We start from the raw sequence: 23,205 nt of genomic DNA, 5'->3' as shown, positions 1-23,205 counted from the left end.
TTATTTTTAAAGATTAGAAGCAGCAATCAGAAAAGGAAAAGCAGCCTGAAGTGGCAGATGATAAAAATCAAACAATAAATAACAATTTGAGTAGTCTAGTAATGACCCAGCAATCATTCTGTGCATGGACAACAATCTTACATACCTTAACAGTGCCTTCGGGGCACCATGGCATTACATTTGGGGTAAGCCATTAATTTATAATGGAATTATAAATTATATCTGAAGGTGATAATTCCAATTATTATATTCTGTTTAAGAAGGCAGAGAAGGGTATAATACTCTTTAAATACTTATGCATAAGAATAATGTGTCTATGAGATGCAGGGTATTGGGGGATGAGGGGGACAAACAGGCCAGACAATTCTTTCTCCAAGAAATATTATGGGGCTAACAGCAAAGACAGTGCAGCTCTATATTACACTAGCATAAGGTGAAATGCCATAGAATGGTACAGATACAGTTACTGGGAATATACAGGAGAGAAGAAATTATCATTAGCTGATGGGATCAAGTGCCTTTCTTTAAAAAATGGCACAGGAATTGGGTTGTAAGAGACAGGGCCTGCAAGGCAGGAGCGAGAGGAGCAAAGCACTGAGTAGCGTTGTCCAGAGCTTTCTGTGAGGGCAGAAATGGAAACATTCATTGCAGCAGCCACTAGCCACATGTGGCTGCTGAGTAGTTGAAATGTGGCTAATGTGACTGAGGAGCTGAATTTTTAAAACAATTTATTTCATTTTAATTATTTTAAATTTAAGCAGCCATATGTGCGTAGTGGACAGTACAGGTAGAGTATGCATAACTTCCATCATTTAAAAAAGCTCTGGTGCTTTGGTAAAGTGATTTATTTAATCTCGATGTATTTCCAGGTTGGATTATTCATAATATTTCAGACAAATGTTCATTTTCTTCTCAAAGCTACTATAGACACATCCTAGTACAGTATGTTAATTTACTGCATTGCTGGCTGGGCCATCTACCATAAGCTTTCATGTACTTCATCTCGGCTATTAGCCAGTCTGTGGCAGAACTGGAAATGTGGCCCCCCAAGTCTGTAACTCCTCCCCACTCCCTTGACACTCCTGGTTGAGCCACACAATGACAGGAGCCCAGGTCCCCAGGTCACTTCTTGGAGGACAGCTGCCTGGGATAGTTGTCCTGCCCACACTGGACTGCGTTTTGAGCAAGAAATGCACTTTGAATGGTTAAAACACTGCGATTGAGGGTTGTCTGTTAGGGCAGTTTTAGTCAAAGTAATTAACACACAACTTGGTTTTCTTTCTGTAGTATCTTATTTTTCACCATTAGAGAGTCCTTTATATCAAATATCATTTTTTCCTCTTAAAATCCATTTGCTACCATTTGCCTGTGATAAATATGGAACATAACTAGCTAGTAGCATTAGAATTATGATTCATTTATCTCAATAATGACCCACATTAAAACACTTATCTGAATTAAATCATCTCAATTTATTTGATTTTTCCTGAAAATTCATAATTATCAACTCTTCAGTTGTCATGTCAGAGTGGTTTGTAATACTCTTCTTAGCTGTAGATCCAGAAATTGAAAGCTCATGTATGTTGAGTGTAATCAGAGAATGTTTGAAGCCATTTGTAGACAAGTTAAAAGTTGAGATTTCCTATTGCTGCTTTGACAAAAGAAACTAGTCTAAGGAGAATTTTCTATTTTGAATTTGTTCAGGGGAATTCATGACATTTATTGCTGTTCTCTCCTAGAGAAGAAAATAATTAAATTCTCCAACCACATATACTGGCTGGTATCTATCAACAAGCTTATATAAGCATCAACAAAGCTGTGAGATGATATGCTTTATTATCCACACAATTCTCTGCACTGTGATGACAACTCTTCACAGGTGGTCAGCAGTTAGAACTTTTTCCTCTTTTAAATTTTCAAAAGGTATTGCTAAATTTTCTTGTTAAGGCATCCCATCAATTCTTGAATCCTACAGCGTTTGCTAATAAAGGCTGTTTTCCCCTCATAATAATTTCAGCCAACTAGCACTGTCAACAATTACAAGATTCTAAAACATCCCAATATAAGGAAGCAAGCAAGCAACTACTTGAGAAGCAGAGTAGCCTTCCAAGCCCTGAGAGTGGACACGTATCAGACATATAGAGCCCAAGCTTGTGTCTATGTGATTAAAAAGTTAAATGAACCCAAATTTATCCCTCCTTCATTACCCAGAAACTTATAATTCAGACATTTAAAAAAATTCTAAAGGTTGCTTTTTCAAACAACCCAAAAACAAGTTTTCCAAAAATGAGTAGAAAACCACTGTTGATATAAAATATGATACATATTTTTAATAAGTGTCCTTTAAAACATGAAGTATAAACTATTAGGGATTATTAATAGTCATTTATATATTTATCTCTTTTGACAAAACAGCACAAATCTAATTAGACTCCAGGGTATTTTAGAGTAAAACATTAACCAAAAGTATTTGAACAACTGCTGCCATCTCAATTAACTTCCATGGATTCATGCAAACGATGCAGGACCCAATATTTAAAAGCAGATAAAGTAACCAGGAGCTTGTCCCAAAGTTAAATTCTACAAATCTGATGAGCTGAACACTGTTGTTCATCTGCAGGCAGCATCAGTGACATACTGAATTTTGGGAGTTCAATTTTGCAAAGAGAACCGAGTTATTTTTATATGACTCCAAATTTTAAAAGTGCCTTTCTATAATTTTTATTTTTTCCATTCTAATTAAATCGAGATCTAATCCTTTCAATGTCACTAACTTTGAAGCAGCAAATCGTCCTTCATGTCTACATACATTATTTTAGCCTCAACCCTATCTATTAGATGAGTAGAATCTATTAAATGAGTAGAAATATTTAGTCTGTTGAGATATAAAGCAAAACCCAGTTCAGTGCAACTACAGTGAGACATTAATTTTATCATCCAATTATTTCTGTGGAGTGTTTTAAATATAAAGTTTCTCTCCTCTACCTCTTTATATCAACGAATTTAACAAAACAATAAGATATATAACACTTCTATTTTGTAAATATATACAGGATTTTAAAATTTAAATTTAAACAGAAGGAAAAAGAAATACGAAAAAAGCAAGAAGAGAGATGAGAAACTGGCATTAACAAGGCATCTTAATAAAATCACTATGAAGTAGGTATTGTTTCTGCTCATTGTACAAATGAGGAAGTTAAGGCTCAGAGGAGTAAGCTTGTCCAGGATCACAGACCTGGTAAATGGTGCATGTAGGATTTGAACTCAAGTATTTCTCACTCCAGGGTCTATGCTGTTTTGCCATTATACTATTACACCTGTATAAATCGAAAGCATAGTCAGAATTGTTAGGGAAAGAATCTGTACTTTATGTAACCATCACAACTCTATTTTGTGGTTCCTGTTGATGATTCTCTTACTCTGTTTTTATATTTTTAATCCTTGCTTTCTATGTGCCTTAATCCCATTGCTGTTGTGACATCTTTTTATTTCTCCTATTCTGTTTTCCTCTACTTTCCTAGTTTCTCAAGTACGCAAAAATGTTTTAAATTTATGGTATTATTAGGAGCTTGACACTTGAACTTGACTTAAATGATAGATAATTCTCAAACTTTTAAAAAATTAATGATTTAAGAAATTTAAGTTCCCTTCAATGAGTCTCCAGAAATGCATCCTAAAAATTCCACTGATATCGATTTTTATAAAAACCGGCAGTAAGACATGCTGTGCACAAGCAGAGGCAACTCCATTGTTTGGTTCCTAGCAACAGCTATTTATACTTCATTGTGTGTCATTTATTTCGACCTAGGAGTTTTTCCTGCCCATACCCAAGAGTAGTTCAACTCCAGCAAGTCTAACTCTTGTTTCTTCTTCTTATCTTTTAGAAGAAGCTCAAAGCACTACTTAGACCAATTAACTCTACATTTACTCTCTGGGTCTCTATAAGACGGCAAGAGCGAGCGGGAGGCAAGGGGGTGGCTGCTGGCAGCAGCTGAAAGCAGAGGCTGAAAAAGGGGGATTGTGGGTTTTTGCTTTCCAAAGATGACTAGGAAACCAATTTTCAAATTAAACAAGCATTGAGAAGAGTGACCCTCATGTCTCAAATTCAGGAAAACTTATTCTCTGTAGACCCTGAATTTCTTAAACACTGGCTACAGGAAGGCAAGCTGTGTACCAGTCTTGCCATGCTTCTGTATGCCAGGACAGAGGACAGCAATGTCCACATGTTTGGCTATTTCCTTAAATCAATCAGTGAGGTGCCTGTGCATGTTTACTAACAATAATAATCGACAGTATTTATTCTCAAGCTTATTCTTTGCTTTGTTACAAAACAAAATCAAGCTATGCAATGTGCTTTTTAAAACAAAAAACGATGCAATGCGCATTACAACCAATTAACCTATCACTGTAGGATTTAAAAGCTAGCTACCTTCCTGGTTTTAAACAGTAAAAATCATAAGCATCTTAACTGAAAAAATGAATTTTCCTGGAATTATGTGTTTGGAAACCTAAAAGAAGCAGTGTTCTCACTAACATAAAAAAGGAAATGGCCTCTCCGAAAAGACAGAGGGAAGAGAAAAAAAGGAAGAAAATATACAAAATGAACCTGGGAAGATTTTACCAAAATGAGGACTGGCTGTACGAGTCCCCTTACTGCATGAATCACTGCAAAAGCCCTACAGTTCCATCAGCTAATGAATCTTTAGTAACAGCTACCCAGAACAGCATTAAGCTTTCATTTCAAAGAACTTAGAACGTGTAAGGTACATGAGTGAACAGAGAGAGCAGACACACAGCATGGTAACAGACAGACACGCTCAGCTGGCTGACCAGAATATGAATTTGGCAGTTTTGCCCCTGTCCACAGACAGACTGACCTTCCTTGAGACTTTTCTGGTTGCTCCCCTCAAGGCATTCCTTTTCTTTTAATGGTTCAAAATCCCCAGCAGTTAAAATCTCTGGGAAGCCCTGTTGCTGCTTCTTGGAGCTATCGATCATGGTGAGAGGCTTCTGAAGACAGGCAGCATCAAGCAGGAGAAAAGCTTAATTTGCAGAAGAGCGAAGTGCGGTGCGCAGAACACTCTGGTCCCTGGGTCCCTGGTTGCTCCCCACAATACCCCAATCACTGGCCAATTATGTCTTTAAGCAGCTGAAGGCAGCCATTACCCTTTAGTTCCCAGCTTGACCTGCAAATACACTCATGCCGCTGGAAGCCCTTAACTCTCTCCCACATCGGGAGGCAGAGCCACACAGGCACGATTCTAAAATCCCACCCCTTTTCCCAGCCAGCCTCCTTTCCCTTGCCATTCCAGCTTCCCCCGCGCTGGGGACTTCAATCTGCAGTTTGATGGTCCGAATCATCTGACAAACACTGAGTCAAGCAGTTAAAAATGAATCTTCTAGTTGTTAAAAGAGAAGACTTTGCTGATACCTAAGAAGACAAATTGCTGCCTGTGGTCTCTCTCCCGCTCTCTATAAACACAGCCACAGGCTGTGGAAATACTTTATATTGACCAGACAAGCACATCCATTACTCATTAAGTTCTCCAGCTACACAAACGGCAGTCTAGGGCATCTGAAGGAAGCGGCTCTTATCTCAGCAGAAGCACACACTGAATAAACATGCTACCAGCATATGTGAATGAAGACAGAGTCATTTCACTACCAAAGTTCTTTTGTGGTGTGCTTTGTGCTGCATGTGCCTCTTTCCTGGCAAAGCTGATGCTCTTTGTAATAGGGAAATGTACTGCAATTGCAGCTTTCTTCCTTTGGCAATTCAGACCCAAGCAGCAGTTTTTCTTAGTGCCACTAGTTGGCTGGGAGAGTTAACATTGCCATGATTTTTTTTAAGGAAAATTCTCCCCCCATGCATTAAAAGCAGCAACACTGACAGCTTCTATTTCATAACAGAGTAAACCAATGACCAACCTAAGTTTAATTTTACATGAGCTATCAAGGATGGGCAACTCTCCTGCAAGTCACAGGCTGCTGTTCACTGCATATAGGGACACTGCTGGAAGGAAATCTATAGATACAGGAATTCCAGGCAAATGTGGAGATAAGCCAGTCTCCAAACACTCCAGATATATACCTCTGTAGCCAAAATAATCTGATTTTTAAAAATGGTTCAAAGTGTGTTCCTTTGCAAAGAGTTCCCATAAAACCCATCAGAGGTTATAAGAGCAGTAGACTGTGAATACTGTTTCATGAGGTTCTGTTTTGTCCTCTTTTTTTTTTTTTTTAAATAACTTCTAGCAGAGTGCTTGGAATATTAGGTGTTCTCAATAAACATTTGTAGCATGGTTGAGTGAATGAATTAAAGCAGAAGACAGTGCATCAGGAAAACTTCCTTTAATAATACCCAGAATTCTAAAGAAGTCCTGGGTCAATAACTAAGAGCCACTAATTTTAGATGAGCAACTAAATAAGTTCTCTAAAGGAAGCACATTTTCTCTTCAAAAGAAAATATACAGACACATTTTAATCATGCACCTGATGAGACCCTCCTCTGGGATAAAGGCTTACATTTTTACAGACAGAAAAATCAATATTCTTTCCACCACTTAAACACAGGTGGGTCTGGATGAAGTATTCTGTCCTTTGTGCCTGGTTCCAAGGCTGGTGTGCACTAAACCCATATTGTTCTAGAAAGATTGCTATCTATCCTTTTTCAGCATCACACAGGACATGCTTCTTGTCAACTGAAATTCCTTCTGAAGCAATTTAAGTCCATCCTTGGCAGTCCAAACCTCTGCAGGAACAAATAGTGACAAGCTTATCACACTCTCAAAAATGCCCTCAAACGTTCTGTTACTATCTCTGACCCTAACGCCTACATTCTTCTGAAGAAACTACTCATGCACTTTTAAAGGAGTAATAAAAATAACCATAGCTCTTTGAGGACATTCTTTAGGTTGGTCACTTAATTAGCTGTTTTGCAAGGTTTATCTAATTTAACCCTCCACAATTCGCGTGGTCGCTATGATTGTGTATGCTATAGACATTTTACACGCCAACTCAAGTCACAAAGCTTCTAAGTAGCAGGTATGGAATTTAACCAAAGTCTTAGTTCTCTAAAGCCCAAGTATGTCTATGGCCTTGCCCTGCCTTCTGTCTTCTAGAATATGCTCCAGCTTCAGGCTTTAATTTCATCCTGAGACAGGCTTAATAGCAGAAGCCATGACTTTGATGGCCCCCTGGTAATTCTACTCCTGGTGAGAGGAAAGAAAGCCAACATAATCATACTAAAATGATTTTATGAAAGCATTTTAACTACTCATGAAATAATAATAGCAGCCAACTTTATTTAGTGATTACTGTATGCTATCCTACTGCAAGACTTGTGAGTTCAACATTATTTTCCTGATCTACACATGGGAAAATGGAGGCTTAAAAAAATCAGTGGTGGGTCACGCCTATAATCCCAGCACTTTGGTAGGCCGAGGTGGGCGAATGACTTGAGGTCAGGAGTTTGAGACCAGCCTGGACAACATGGCAAAACCCCATCTCTACTAAAGATACAAAAATTAGCTGGGCATGGTAGCACATACCTATAATCCCAGCTGCTCGGGAGGCTGAGGCAAGACAATCGCTTGAACCCGGGAGGCAGAGGTTACAGTGAGCTGAGATTGTGCCACTGCACTCCAGCCTGGGCCACAGAGTGAGACTCCATCTCAAAAAAAAAAAAAAAAAAAAAAAAAAAATCAAATACTTTGTCAGAGGTGGCATATCTCATAAGTGGTGGCCAGGATTCCAAAGCACGCAGCTTGGCTCCGGGGCCTACATGCTTAATTACTTTGCAAAAAGAACAACGAAAATAATAAATGCCAACTTTTTTTTTTTTTTTTTTTTTTTTTTAAATTTCAGGATGTTGCTTTTAAATCCTGAAAAATGCCCAACTGTTTTTAGGTCACAAGCCTATAAATCTCAGTAGATGCACAACTACACCAGCCACTTTAAAATTCTTTACCATATCTGTGTGTGTATGTATCTTCAGTGTGTGTTAAATGTGTTTTTAAAAAGCTATCTCTTAAGAAACCTCTGCATGCTTATTTTTGTATCTAATAGATATCAAAATCCCAACAAGAAAACACATTATTCTGCTGTAGGTTTATATCAAAAGTTGTGTCTTTGTAGTTCTCAAAGAAAGTAATTTCTCTAGTGGTGAATGTGCCTGAAAGAACATTTATTTAAAAAAAATTTTGAAATAATTTCAAATTTACAGAGCATTTCCCCCAGAATCATCTCTGAATAGGTTCTAACATGATACTTCTTTACCCTAAGTGTTCAGGTGTGTAATTCCTACAAACAAGGATATTCTCCTACAGAACCAAAATATAATAATCAATATCAAGATGATATTGATGATTGCTTAGTCGGTATAGATATATCAAATTAACATTGATAAGAAAAAAAACAAACACCTAAAAAGAGGAAACAAGTTAACATTGATATATCTGCATTCAAGTTCCACCAATTGTCCCAACAATATCCTGTATAGTAAAAGGATCCAAACCAGGATCACATATGACATTGAGTTCTTGAATTATTAAGTCTCTTTAGTTTTTGTCCATCTCTAACATTCTCTCAGTCTTTCTTCACTTATCTTTCCTTGAATTTTGATGATTACAGGCCAGTTATTTTATAGTATTATCCTCAATTTGAGTCTGTCTGTTGTGTCCTTAGGATTAGGTTCTGGTGATACATTTTCAACAGGAATACCCCAGAAATAATGATGCAATCTTTGCATCCTATCAGGTAATACACAAATTCAAGTATATAATTGTCTCAAAACTGATGATGTATATTTTGACACCTTGGTACTGGCCAGATTTCTCCATGGCGAAATTATTCTTTTTGTATATAATTATTCTGTGGGAAGGTGCTTTGAGAACAATCCATTGGTGTATTTGGCTAAATTATTTATCACTATGATGGCTGCCAAATGGTGAATTTGAAAACTCCATCATTCCTTCTACATTTATTAGTGGCACATCCTACTATAAGAAAAAAATTTCTCTTTACATGGTTTATGTTACCTATTTACAGTCTCCTATTTCATGCAATAGCTTATAATCTGTGACTTTATTTATTTTAATGCCCAAATTGTCCCAGATTTGGCTAGTGTGAACTCCCAGTTTCTTATTGTCATGATTCTATCATTCTTTGAGCAGTTTATTACCTTCTTACTTCCCGGCACAAGATGTCCCAGACTCATCTTGTACTTTTTCCCTGCTTTGTTTAGAACCCAGGGTCTGAATGCTAGGTATGCTCACTGCTGCAAGGGTGTCACTGTTCCCAGGCCTTCTCTGCAGACAGAGCTGAGGAACATGTCTGAGTTTATATGTGTGTGGATGTATACACACACATCTACATAACATTTATATCTCTATATATGAATGGATGTAAATATACATCTATATTTAAGTACATATGTCTGTATTTATTTATATGTATTGAAAACCATGAGTTCATCCCAATGCCTCCAATTCCATTCCAGTGCCACAGGTTCGCTCTCATTTTTTTCTGTATTTGTGGCCCCTTCTCCTACAGGGAGAAACCTGTCTCCCATAGCTTCTGCCACGCCACTCATGGACACCCTGTATACATCACCACTGCCACTGCTGTGGCTAAAACTGTGCAGAAGCCTCTTCACTCTACACTGGCCTGCCTCCCCCTCTCCCACAGGGCAGCTGCCCAGCTCAGCTCCACACAATGCCTTTTGGGATGAATTAGGGAGAGATGGAGGAGACCTGCAGTATCCCTCAGTAGGAGAAACCCCCACCACTGTCACCTGAATTGCTTTCCAGTAGGTTTGCCCTTGTTCCTCTACTATATGTGGTACATCATCTTCACTGTCATTTGGCTCTAATGTCACGAGTAACATTTAACTTCAAATAATATGTGATGAAAGTCACTTCTGCTATGATAAATCTGCTTCCACGGTGTTTGTGTGTACGCACACTGAAAAGAGCTCTTTTAGTATGAAAGAGATGACATAAATCAAGTCCATTTTCCCACCACCCCAGGCAGATATTTAATAAGTGTGAGAAAAACTGTATGGCTTAGAGACTAGGAACAATCCAAGAAAGTCTTCAGGGAATCAGAATACAAACAAATGCAGCTCAAGGGACTTACACAAAAACTTGGCAGAGTTAATATATGCTTATAAAACTACTGATAAAAAGAATATTGCTGTGATGATACTATACTTCACTATGAAAAAAACCTGGTAATATTTCCAACTGGGCAATGTTTCACAATGTAAAAACATTCAAGAGTAATGAATAAAATAATTAGTAACAAATGCAAAGAGATGGGTAAATATTGAGGCATACTTTTCTGGTAGCATTCTTGACATAAAGATTGAGTAAAGATGACCTTTTCTTTTCATCTTCTATGTCTCAGTACTTGCTAATAGATCCTCAGTAGCTATTCACTCAAGTGAATAATAGTAAGCTTTGCAACTTCCTTCACACAGGCTGAGTCAGAGTATTACAAAATCTACACAGATAATGAGATTGGATGTATTTAGGAAGGAAAATTTCAGTCTAGGGTACACGTAAATTTTTTTCCTAATGCTACCATATTTTTAGTAAAATACATATTTGATCCATATTTTTCTCGCTTTTAACATTATAAACACCACCGTAAAATACTATACCTTTAGACTGTTACTAAATGGTTATGGTAAATCCCAACGGTTAATTTAAAAAAAAATTTTTTTTATTTAAACAAAGAACACTTAAAGAGTGCTATCTCTTAAATCAGATAGCATGTCTTTAAAGTTCTTTATGGTTATCACTTTTAAAATATATATTGAAAAAGTCCTTCACTTTATCACTTTAAAAATATATACTGAACATACAGTACTTCAGATGTAAACAGATTAACAAATTAGCCCCTATGAAAACCGCTGTTTCATAAGGAAGGATACATTTTTCTGACCTTTCTAGGGTAATAAGATTTTGAAGGAAATCATCCATGTTTCACAGTTAAGTACTGCAGCAGAACTGAACACCACAACAGGGCCAAACAGTCTGATCACTGGTTTGTCATCTGTGCTTGTCGTCCCCCACCCTGGAACAGACCGGCACACCAGCACATTCAGCACCTCCCTCCCCTCCAGGTTTGCTTCACCCTCTCTGAGGACATGAAAGGCAAAGAAGGCTTTTCAGGGTTGGAATTTCCCCACGCATGGTCTCATGACAGGCCTGTGCTCGGACTGAGGGAGAGTGCTGTGTGGGACAAGGGAATGGCAGCACAGGCAGAGGACAGCTTGCGTGGCTCCTCCTCAGGCAGCCATTCACATGACGGCGGCAGCCTGCAACACAAGTGTTCTGACTACACTTGTGTAAGAGACTGGGGCCATTTGTCTCTTCCTGCTCCAATCATTAGCATGAGTAATCAAGAAATGACAGAACACACTTTTATCAACTAAGAAAAAGTCATTCAAGTCCTGTCTCCATTTCTAAGCTTTATAGTTACTTATAGAAATACAACTGACTACAAGATTTACAACAAAGAACTTTCCTCAGATGATATGATCAGTCTTCCTCAAATTCTGAGATAACTTCCCTAGCTATGGATATTTGAAAGACTTTTAATGTCATTTCATCACCTTATTGATACAAATATGTCTAGACATCATTAATGTAACTCACTGAAGGCCAATGTGCATTTACTAAGATCATTCTATGCACTGGGGACATGTTAGGTGTGTGTGTGACACAATCTCTGTCTCTTAAGGAATATGGTCTAGAGCTTTTAACTATTTCTGACTGCCACTTTCTCCTCTTTTCCATTCTTTTACTCTTATTAGAATGTTCTTTATACCGGTGCTTCTGTAATTATCTGTGGTTAAGAGAAATATTTTAAAACTTCCAATCGCTGTAGACCAATATGTGGTCCCACCATGCACTGCTAGTAGGGTCACATTAGTTTGGCAATAACCAGACTAATCTGCACTCTGTTCAACAAGAGGAGTCCACTAATCATGCACTTGAGCGTCTCACCGGTGTCGTGCTGCCGTTAAAGTTTCTAAACACTCCTGATTTCTCAAGTTACCTCACAGGAGAATGGTAAGGAAAAGCCTGTAGGATGGTACAGCATATGGACCACGCTGACTAGCACTGCTTTCTATTCATCGACTTCAGTCTAGTCCTCTGACCACTCCCCAGACTACTAGTTCATGCCTTACCTGCATTCTCTTCCTTAGTTATCGTTAAGTCTAGGATAAACTATTTCAACCACTAAAGTATTTCAATGTCTTGATATTCTGCCATTGCCCCTTGCTTATCCCCTGCCCACAAATGACTAATTTTAGTCAAGCAGTCAATCACAGAGTCTCAGGATTTGGTAGAACAAGCACTAGGACATAAATTTCCCGAGTCCGAAGATGTATTCTTGGGTGTTCATGAACTCCTTACGGAAATGTATGCAATTTGTTTTCATTTTGTTAACCTGGAAAAAAAAATCTCCTTGATCACCTGGATGAGTATTTTATAAAGTGTTGCCACACAGTAACAAAGCCAGACACTGTGAGAATATGTTTAAGCCTAGAGAAGGCAAAATGATAGCCAGGCTGTAATAGTTTCAACAGAGAAAAGGAATGGGATCTATGAGTCATGATGGCATAAACCAGTGCTAGAGCAGTGAGGACCACTGTCAGGTGTCAAGCAGCAATCACATTTATGTAAAAATGCATCATGTCACAGTAAGTTAATATTTATTTTAATTTCATTAGCATTGTGGATTTCTATAATTAATATGCAAAGTGTTTCAGTTTTGTCATATAAGTGCTACTAAGTACAAGGAGTTTACACTTCATTTATAATTGTACATAATCCAACAATGTCATATTAACAAAAATTAAGTCATCTGGCTGGTGTGGTGGCTCATGCCTGTAATTCCCGCACTTTGGGAGGCTAAGGTGGGTGGATTTCTTGAATTCGGGAGTTCAAGGCCAGCCTGGGCAACATGGTGAAACCCCATCTCTACAAAAGAATTAGACAAGTGTGGTGGCGTGCGCCTCTGGTCCCAGCTACTTGGGAGGCTGAGGTGGGAGGATAGCTTGAGCCCAGGAGGACGAGGCTGCAGTGAGCTGAGATGGGGCCACTGTACCCTAGCCTTGTCGACAAAGTGAGAACTTGTCTCAGGGAAAAAACAAACAAACAAACAAAACCTCCCCTGCCCCCCATATACTGAAAAGCCCAACTAAGTCATCTACAAACTGTTTTTAAAAGGTCTGTATATTACTCAAGTTTGTGAAACACTAGTCCACCATATAACTCAAATGGAGAGAGGAGATCCTACTTCTTGGCTTACACAACGCTCTCTTAAAGTGGGAATTAAGCATTTGCCTTTGTTTACCTAATCTGACTGAGTGTCCTATTTTACTATCTTGGGAGTTATGGCAAAGGTAGAGAATAACAAAAGCAAAGCTTGAAAAGTTAAGGAGCCAAGATGACTACCGAATCCAGTATGAAGTCATGCCATGCCCTCATATAAACTCTAAAATGTTTCCTTCATCTCTTACTGACTTTGAATCTCCTGCACCTCTGTTCCACAAAGCATTTTCATTTTCCTCAAGATTACACTACCCTACTATCCTCATAGCTTTCTCAGCAAGTAACTTGGGCCCCTAGATTTGCTACCAATATTGAGATCTTCAGACATAAATGCTACAGAACCTTCCCACTCCCATCCTTCCATGTTTGAGGAAGAAGTAAATTTTTTTCTTGCCATAGGGAATCCAGACAATTTGTTTAGGTCTGTAATCTCTCCTGCCTACTTACAAAACTGTGATCAGTGTATTACACCTCTCCACTAGGATCCTTTGTGCATACCAAGATATTTTCATTTTCCCTCACACTCCTCTTTTCTAATCTCCTAAGATTTGGACTTTCCATTTCTGCACCATCTCTCCTAATAATTTCAAACTGTGTACTGGCATCAATTATTAACTCTAAACACCCACCAATGCATGCACACACACACACACACACACACACACACACACACACACACACACACACCCTACCTCTGGTTCATGTACTTCTCGCTTTCTAAATAATAGTTTCTAAATGAGTTTTCTTTTCATTCTTTTTCTTTTTTTCAAGACAGAGACTTGTTCTGTTGTCCAGGCTGGAGTACAGTGGTGCAATTATTACTCGCTGCAGCCTCGACCTCCTGGGCTCAAGCAATCTTCCCTCTTCAGCCTCCCCAGTAGCTGGGTCTACAGGCTCATGCCACCATGCCCAGTTAATCTTGTTTTTTAGTAGAGATGAGGTCTTGCTATGTTGCTCAGGCTGGTCTCGAACTCCTGGGCTGAAGCAATCCTCCTGCTGTGGCCTCCCAAAGTGCCTAAATGAGTTTTCTTTCTGGAGTTCAGATATCCTTGATTTTAAGATTATATGCTATACTTAAGACTAAATCATCTAAGTTTAAGACACACTTTTGCTAGGTGAAAAAACAAAGATTAAAAAACAAACAAAACCCAAAACCCTCAACAGGGAGTAATGGGTTAGCCTAGACCTCAGGTTGGTCCAGCTCTGGACCATGCACTTAAAAACCATGCCATGCTATTTTATTCATCTCTGCAGTCCCAATGCCTTGGATACTATGCCTGCTTAATTAATGCTGCCTCTATGAATAAACAAATGCCACTCAACTGACCAAACCTCTTCCATGCCTCTCCTCTATCTACTTAAGTCAGTCCACCTTTGTTAGCTTGGTATTCAAAGCCATCAGTGCTTTGTCTCCCACCTTCCTGACCAGCGTTATTAACTCCCTACATGTTCCCTATGCTTCAGCTAATTCGAACTACTTGGTATTCCCTAATACACTCTGTGTTGTCCTTGTTTTTGTACAAGTTTTTTCTTCCTGGATTTCCCTATTCCCTATCTCTGCCCACGGAAACTGTACTTAAACAATCTTCAAGAACTAGTTCCAGTATCAGTCTCTTTCAGAAGCCTTCCAGATGTCTCTCTCCACCCCTGAGAGTCAGGTCTGTTCCTCTGCACACTCTGAACACTCATGATACCTGTCATCAAAGGACTCAGCACACCATGCGATGACAATAATGAAGATGATGATGATGCTAGTTGTTACTGTTTATATGCCACTCACATTTTACAGCACTGTATTTATGCATGGTGTTAAGTGTTTTACATGTATTAACTCAGTTTATTCCACTCAATAGCTCTCTCTACTACTATCTCCATTTTACAGTGAGGCAATGAGAGGTTAAGTCACTTGTCCAGCTACACAGCTTTTAAGAAGCAGAACGGCAGATTTTTTAACTTAGTATGATTTCAGTCTAGCTTTGTTCAATGGGTTCTATGAGGAAATTAAGCCCTAATACTCAAAGGCATCCACTGTATATAATAAATTCACTTCTCTCCTAAGAATCTAAAATGGTATTTGCTATGTCATTCTTGGGAGAACTGAGAAAACAGTCACAGAAATCACATTTGTAGGGTTTAATTCTCTGGGCTGAGAAAGGCTGGATGTGTCTAACCTTTTATACTTTCTCTCAACATCAACACTTGTCTGTATACTTTTCATATTTCCGAAATCCCTTACCCCATCTTCATAAATTTTATAATCTTTGAGAGCTGGAACTGTATCTCATTTATCTTATTCCTATAAGATCTATTCCAGTGTTTCAGCAATTTTTACATGGTCAAGCTTCTCTTTAATTAAATAAATTCTTGTATTTAGCAGTCCAGGCTAGTTGATAAGCATCTTCCTTATAATCAATCAACTGACAACAAAAACTACTTGTTATATATTTTTGGTTGTATCTAAAAGACACCTCAAAATCAATTTTGCTGAGATATAATTTAAAGATGATAAGGTGCATCCATTTAAAGTATATAAATTAGTGAGTTTTGATGAGGCATGCACCTATGAAACCACAGTCACATTTAAGATATAGGATAATTTCATCATTCCTAAAAGATTTATCCTGCCCCTTTGCAGTTTTCAGATAATCACTGATCTGCTTTCTATCACCATCAATTAGTTTATCTTTTCTAGAATTTCAAGTAAATGGAATCATACAGTATGTGGTCTTTTGAGTCTAAATTCTTTCCCTTAGCATAGTGACTCTGAGATTCATGCACATTGTTGCACCTCATCGGTGGTTGGTTCCTTTCTATTACTGAGTAATCCGCTGTATGGATATACCATGTTTTGTTTATCCATTCATCTGTTTGATGAACATCTGGGTAGTTTTCAACTTTGAGCTACTATGAATAAGTCTGTTATGAACATTTGTCTATTAATCTTTGTGTAGATATTTATACTCATTTCTTTTGTGTAAAGACTTGGCCATGTAGAAAGTGTATGCTTAGTTTTTAAAGGAAAAGTGGTTTCTTCGATATAAATGTATTGGCAGTCTTATTTGTAATAGCCAAAAACTGCAATCATCTGCCCATAATGAATGAATAAATGAGTAAATGCATATAGGAGAATGCTACTCAGAAATAAAAATGAATTACATAAACAACATGGATGAATCTCAAAATTATGCTGAATGAAGCAGACAAAAAGAACACATACCATGCATGATTCCATTTATACATGAGTAGTTGCCTAGAGACTGAGATGGAAAGAGGAATGGATTACAAACAGGCGTGAGGAAATTTCTAAGGGTGTTGAAAATGTTTGTTGTCTTGATTGTGGTGATGGTTTCACAGTTGCATACATATGCCAAAATTCTTCAACTTGAATCCTTTAAATATGTGCGGTTAATGGTATGTCAATTATAGTTCAATAAATATGTTTTTTTTTAAACCCATAAGGTTACTCGTGGGAACAGAGAAATTCCTTTACGTAACACAATAACCCTGAAACAGTCTTTACTATTACAAAACTTTAATGCAAGAGAAATTTACCTAATTTCTAATTAGGCATCTAATTTTATTTACCTGGGCATCTAAACCATGAAAATGATTGAGCAGCAGAACTGCTCAAAAGGATCTTAAAAAAGAAATAAAGAAAACCAAAACAACAAAACCTATTCATCCATTCAAATAAATCCCACCTGTAATAACTGAAGAATGATTTCTACAGTGCACACTGATGGTGTAACGCAATGAGCTGTGACTGACAAGCCTATACCATTTTGGTTAACTGATGTGTGTTACAGATCAGGATGGCAAACGGGTGGTGATCCCGAAAACAGAAAATGTAAAATTCAAATTAAAAAAAATTGTATGTGACAAAGGAAGACATTTTTTTCTGGGGGGTGGGAAGCAAAGTCTCACTCTGCAGCCCAGGATGGAGTGCGGTCGTGTGATTTTGGCTCACCACAACCTCTGCCTCCCGGGCTCAAGTGATTCTCTTGCCTCAGCCTCCCAAGTAGCTGGGATTACAGGTGTGCACCACCATGCCCTGCTCATTTTTGTATTTTTAGTAGAGGCGGGGTTTCACCATGTTGGCCAGGCTAGTCTCAAACTCTTCACCTCAAGTGATCCGCCTACCTCAGCCTCCCAAAGTGCTGGGATTACAAGCGTAAGCCAACGTGCCTGGCCAGGGAGACATTTTTTAATGCTAAAAGCTATATAATCAAAATGAAGCTGTAACAGTATGACCATGCACAAAACAACACACAGCAACCACTGTTACAAAACAAAAAGGACAACAGATACAATGTGACACAGACACAATTAATAGGAGGCTTTAATCTGCCACTCTTAGTACAAGACAGATGATGTAGATAAAAAATAAGGATATATAAGGCCAAAATAGCACAATCAATAAAGAGATCTTATTGATACATGTTGAACTAATCATTGCACTGATGATAGTGAATACATCTTCTCAAATATACATAGAATCCTCAAAAAAAATTATACATTAAGTCACAGGGAAAACAAGTTCCATAAAGTAAAAAAATTACAAACAACTCTGATCTCAATGTAAAACCAATATAATAAAAAACTAAAAAGGATTGTGTATCTTGAAATTAATTACATCTTCTATTAACTCATAAAAAAGGAAAAATACAAAGTAAAATAGAAGAATTTCTAAAAAAAAATAGTTGTTTTGTATATCAGGACCTATGCCATGCATTTAAGCAGTGATCAGAGAAAAATTCAAATCCGTAAACCATTATATCAATAAAAATGGAAGAATGAAAATAAAGTATATGACAAAGAGGAAAAGGATTAAAAAACAAAGAACAGAGCCTCAGTGACCCATGTGATGATATCAAAAGTTCTATTTTACATGCAAGTGGAGTCCCAGAAGGATGGCAGAGAGAGAATGAGGAACAAGACATATTTCCAAAAATAATGCCTGAAAATTCCATGAATCTGAATTTGAAAAACATTTTGAATCTGAAAAACATAAATTTACAGATTCAAGAAACCTGGCAAACTTCAAGTAGGGCAAATTCAAACACATACAGAATTCAATAGCTTTCAGATACACAAATAATAAGCAGTTAGAGATTATAATAGTGGAGAAAACTCCATTAATTATAGCAAATAAAGATGATAAAAACTCTTAGGAAGAAACTAAACAGGAAATGTGTAAAACTCCTAAAAAATACTGAAATAGGGTAGGGCAAATAGAAAGACAGTCCTTGGTCTTGGATAGGATAACACATCATAAAGATGTCAGTTTCTCTAAGTTAATTTACAAATTTAGTGCAATCCCAGTAAAAACACCAACAAGCGTTTTAATGGAGCTAAGGCAAGTTGATACTCAAGTTCATATGGAAAAAATGAAAACATCAAAGGCAAGCCGATACTCAAGTTCATATGGAAAAAATGAAAACATCCAAGGCAAGCCGGAAAAACACAGAAAAAGAAAAGCAATGTGGGGGGAGAGGCCTAACCAGAAAAACAAAAAACAAAAAACAAAAAAACTCCAAGAGGATCAGAGATCTGGGATCTAAATGTAACAAAAGAAAACAAATCAAACCATATGAGTATGCTGAATAAATATTGATGGGATTTTTATGACCTGGACATAGGGAAAAGTTTTCACACTGTGACCCAAAATCTAGATGCAATAAAAACAGGATTGATAAATTTTGGCCACATTAAAGGAAAAACCCAAAAACATACTGAAGAGGAAAGGCTAATCACCCCAATATGTAAATAACTCTAAAAATTGAAAAGTTCAAAAACCTGACAGAGAAATAAACAGATAATTCATTCTTTCCCTCCTCCAAAAGATTCTGAAATGGTCCTTAAACATATTGAAAAGAGGTTCACCCTTACCCATAATTAGAGAAACTGAATCAAAATTACACCAAACATTAGATGGTAAAAATGTCTGACAACACTTTCCGTTTATTCCTCCAGGCTGTGGAGGAATAAACATTCTCTTACAGTGCTAGTTGGAATGCGAAGTGATGCAACCCTCTGGGAAAGCAATGTCTAACAAAACTACACATGCATTTTTCTTTTGACCCAGCAACCCTCTCTCTAGGAATTTACCTGACAGATAAATCTCTGACATCATTAAAAAAATGCCAAAAGTTATTTACTGCAGCAGTTTGTAACAGGAAAATCTTAGAAACAACTAAAATGTTCACACATAGGAGACTGGCTGAATAAAACTATGGTACAACCATACAATGGAATACTATATAGCTGTTAAAAACAAGGAAGATCTCTACAAACTGGTATGAAGTGTTTTTCACAATACAGTGAGTGAAAAAAGCAAATTGCAAAATAGTGTCAATATGTTATTTCTTGTGTGAGAAAGAAGAGGAAATAAAATATAGCTGCTTGTTTGTGGGGGGGAGGCGGGGAAGGAAGGACAAATTAGAAATCAATGAGATTTATTACCTTCATTGGGTGGGGACACAGGGTAGAAAGGATGAAGGGATGGGAATGCGATAGGAGAGAAAGGTGAGGAGTGACACTTCTCTACTGACATCTTTTTGTATATTTTTGACTTTCAGAACCTTATTAATATTTCAGTACTCAGAAATGAATAAAATTAGCTAGGATAGAAGACAACCCAAATTTGAACATAAAATAAATGAATGCAACTGCATTTCAAATAACATGGACATGCTGAAGAAAGGACAGAATCAACCTTAACAACTTTTGAATACAGATTTTGACTATATACCTGTAGGCTAAAACCAAAAATGATATGAACAAATATTGAACTCCAGTTTGTAGGTATTTTTTAAACAGATTTGCTGAGATATAATTTACAAACCATAAAGTTCACATGTTTAAATGTAACACATTTATTTTCACAGTGGAATAGGTTAGCAATTCTAAAACTACTTTATGTGTATTCTAGAATTAAACACATAAAATATATTGTGGATAATGGTAGCCAGGTTCTAGGTTCTCACTGTCAGAGAGTGGAGTTACAAATACATAAAGGGGAAAGGCTAAAGGAACCCAGTGATGTGGGAATGAAAATGGAGTTATCATTAAGGATATCTGGTTTTTAGCATATACAGTGATAGTGCCAGAAACAGAGATGTGTGTAAATGTATTTTTTTTTTTTTTTTTTTTTTGAGACAGAGTCTCACTCTGTCACCCAGGCTGGAATGCAGTGGCACAATCTCGGCTCACTGCAACCTCTGTCTCCCACGTTCAAGAGACTCTTCTGTCTCAGCATCCCGAGTAGCTGGGATTACAGGTGTCCGCCACCACACCTGGCTGCCTTGGCCTCCCAAAGTGCTGGGATTACAGGCGTGAGCACCATGCCCAGACTATGTATATTTTCTATTTCTGTCTACTAAGAGGATCTAGAAACAATGAACACACGTAGTTCCCAGGTCTTAGTTTATAAATACTCTACTAAAAGGTACCATACTTTCTTCAAGAAATGGCTGGCTCCAGGGCTGGGGCAAGAAAAGCTCCAGTTGAGCCTAGAACATTTTGTTGTGCCAGAATGCAAAGAAATGCTCAGAGAATGATGTTGGGCCTGTCAAAAGGACACAGAAGCTAGCTTGAAGGAGGTGGCCAAATCTGAGACACTTTGAGCATCAAAATAAATAACAGTAACAGATTATAACCCACAGACTCCATGATTCTATAATCATATAAGTTAATAAAAGGAGGAAGAACAAAAACTTTTTTTAAAAGTAGAAAGTCATCTGTTAATAAATGTAAGGAAAGATGGAATTATTACCACTTAGCAGTTACCCACATTTAATAACAAATTTTTTCAAGGAGATCAGAATACTGTAAAATACTTTCAAACACCGTCAATAAAGTATAAATAATATATTTCTAGACTGCAAATGGAAATGTATTCCAGAATCCAGAAACAGGTCTAAACTCTCTGACCCTATAATACCTATGACTATTCTAAATGAATATTCTGGAATATATACACATGATATATACTCTGATATATATGTATAATGGTTTATATGCAATGGTATTCACACCAGCATTAACTACAGCAGTAAATTCTAGGCATGATCTAAACGTTAATCAGGGAGTGATTTAAGTTATGGCACATTTATAATGATATTGTATAGCCATTGAAATTAGGCTTCAAAATCAAAAAATAACTATTGAGTGCTTACAATGAGCCAAAGAAGTAAAAAGTAATTTTATTTCAGAAGTTTTTGTTTTTTAACAGACAGGGAAAGACAGGATCTGGCTGTGTCACCCAGGTTGTGGTTGCAAGGGAACCTCTCTCTTGCCTTCTGAGTAGTTGGGACTACAGGCGTGCATCACCACGCCCAGCTACTTTAAACATTTTTTGTAGAGGAGTCTTGCTATGTTGTGCAGGCTGGTCTTGAGCTCCTGGCCTTAAATGATCCTCCCACCTCAGCCTCCCAAAGTGCTGGGATTACAGGTGTGAGCCATCATGCCCAGCTGAGAGGAACATTTAATAACATGGAGGAATGTTCACTGTAAGGGTGACAGGAGAAAAGGAAGCCATAAAAACATGATCAGTACAGTCTCCAATTAAAAGAAAAAATCATGACAAAATACTTGAAAATGTTACAGTGGTTATCTAGTGGTAGGGCTTATAGCTTATTGAAATTCCTTGCCTTTTGTCATTCTGAATTTTATAAATGGTCTATAATGAACATGTGTTATATCTATGATGAAAAAAGGCCAACCCCTAAAATGACAATTTTGTATGTTAAAATTTCTTTAATTAAAAATTTTTGTTTATTTATTTTTATTGAGATGGAGTCTCGCTATATTTCCCAGGCTGGTCTCAAACCCCTTGACTCATGCAAGCTTCTTGCCCTAGCCTCTCAAGTAGCTAGAATTACAGGCATGCACCACCATGCATGGCTTACAATTTCTTTAATTGGTAACTCAAACTGTCTCTTCATAGTAACTGCCTGTGTGTAATTCATTTAAACAAATTTTAAGGTATTATAATTCTAAAAACTGATTTTTAAAAATGATAAATTAGACTTATTTAAAACTAAAGTTTTTGCTCATAGAGAGATAATTCAAGAAAATGAATATGGAAGCCACAGACCAGGAGAATATATTTGTAAAACATGTATTTGACAAATGATTAGAATCAAGGGTATATAAAAAACTCCAAAATTTCATAATTAAAAGACAAAAACGAGGTTAAAAAAATGGGCAAAGTTAAAAAAAGGTGTTTTCATGCTATTATGTTTTATGAAATATTCAGAATCGGACCTGAGTGGAACTGACAATAATCTCAGAATACAAACAGGCAGGAAAAGCAGAGAATGGATTAGGGGGAAAGAACATAAGAAGGAGAAGCATGGATAATTTGTTCTTACTCAAATAAGGACATTTTAAGCAAACACTGAAGTTGATACATTTGCTGAAGTCTTTAGAGAGATGTGTACAGATATCTGAAATATGTCAAAAAATGACTGATGGTCGGAGGGGGATAGGTAAGAGTACACGAGATAAAACAAAGCATGTTAAAATATTAATGGCAGAATCCAAGTGGGGTATACATGAGAGCTCACTGTAACACTTCTTTAACTTCCTATATATTTAAAAATTACTATAATATAAAGTTGGAAAAAATGAGCAAAAGATTTGGAAAAAATCTTTCACATAAATAGCTCATAAGCACATTAAAAAGTGCTCAATATCATTAGATATCATGAAAATGCAAATCAAAACTTCAATGAGATATCAACACACACCCACAGAAATGGTTAAAATGGAGAAGACTAACTTTGCCAAATATTGGTGAGAATGTGGCACAACTGGAACTCTCATACATTTATGGGAGTATAAAATGATGCAG

General features: G+C 37.2%; 1 protein-coding gene across 9 annotated transcripts in view; it reads right to left on the bottom strand.

The window, feature by feature from the left end:
* The window catches only part of MRTFB (myocardin related transcription factor B), a 196,311-nt gene that overhangs the window by 74,900 nt on the left and 98,206 nt on the right, over positions 1-23,205 (bottom strand). Inside the window, exon 1 of one of the 9 annotated variants that reach the window (XM_008958106.6) lies at positions 4,878-21,806. The exons of 7 other annotated variants lie outside the window; for them this stretch is intronic. In XM_008958106.6, the coding sequence (XP_008956354.1) occupies positions 4,878-4,998 (121 nt within the window). In that variant the 5' untranslated portion in view covers positions 4,999-21,806. Of the gene's footprint in view, positions 1-4,877; positions 21,807-23,205 lie in introns of those variants that run through there. One more of the 9 variants, XM_055100468.2, reaches the window with a different exon arrangement.

The sequence above is a fragment of the Pan paniscus genome, chromosome 18 (assembly GCF_029289425.2).
Source record: "Pan paniscus chromosome 18, NHGRI_mPanPan1-v2.0_pri, whole genome shotgun sequence".
Taxonomy (NCBI): Eukaryota; Metazoa; Chordata; class Mammalia; order Primates; family Hominidae; genus Pan; species Pan paniscus.
The sequence above is the reverse complement of the archived record's forward strand: the minus strand, read 5'-3'. Positions and strand labels throughout refer to the sequence as shown.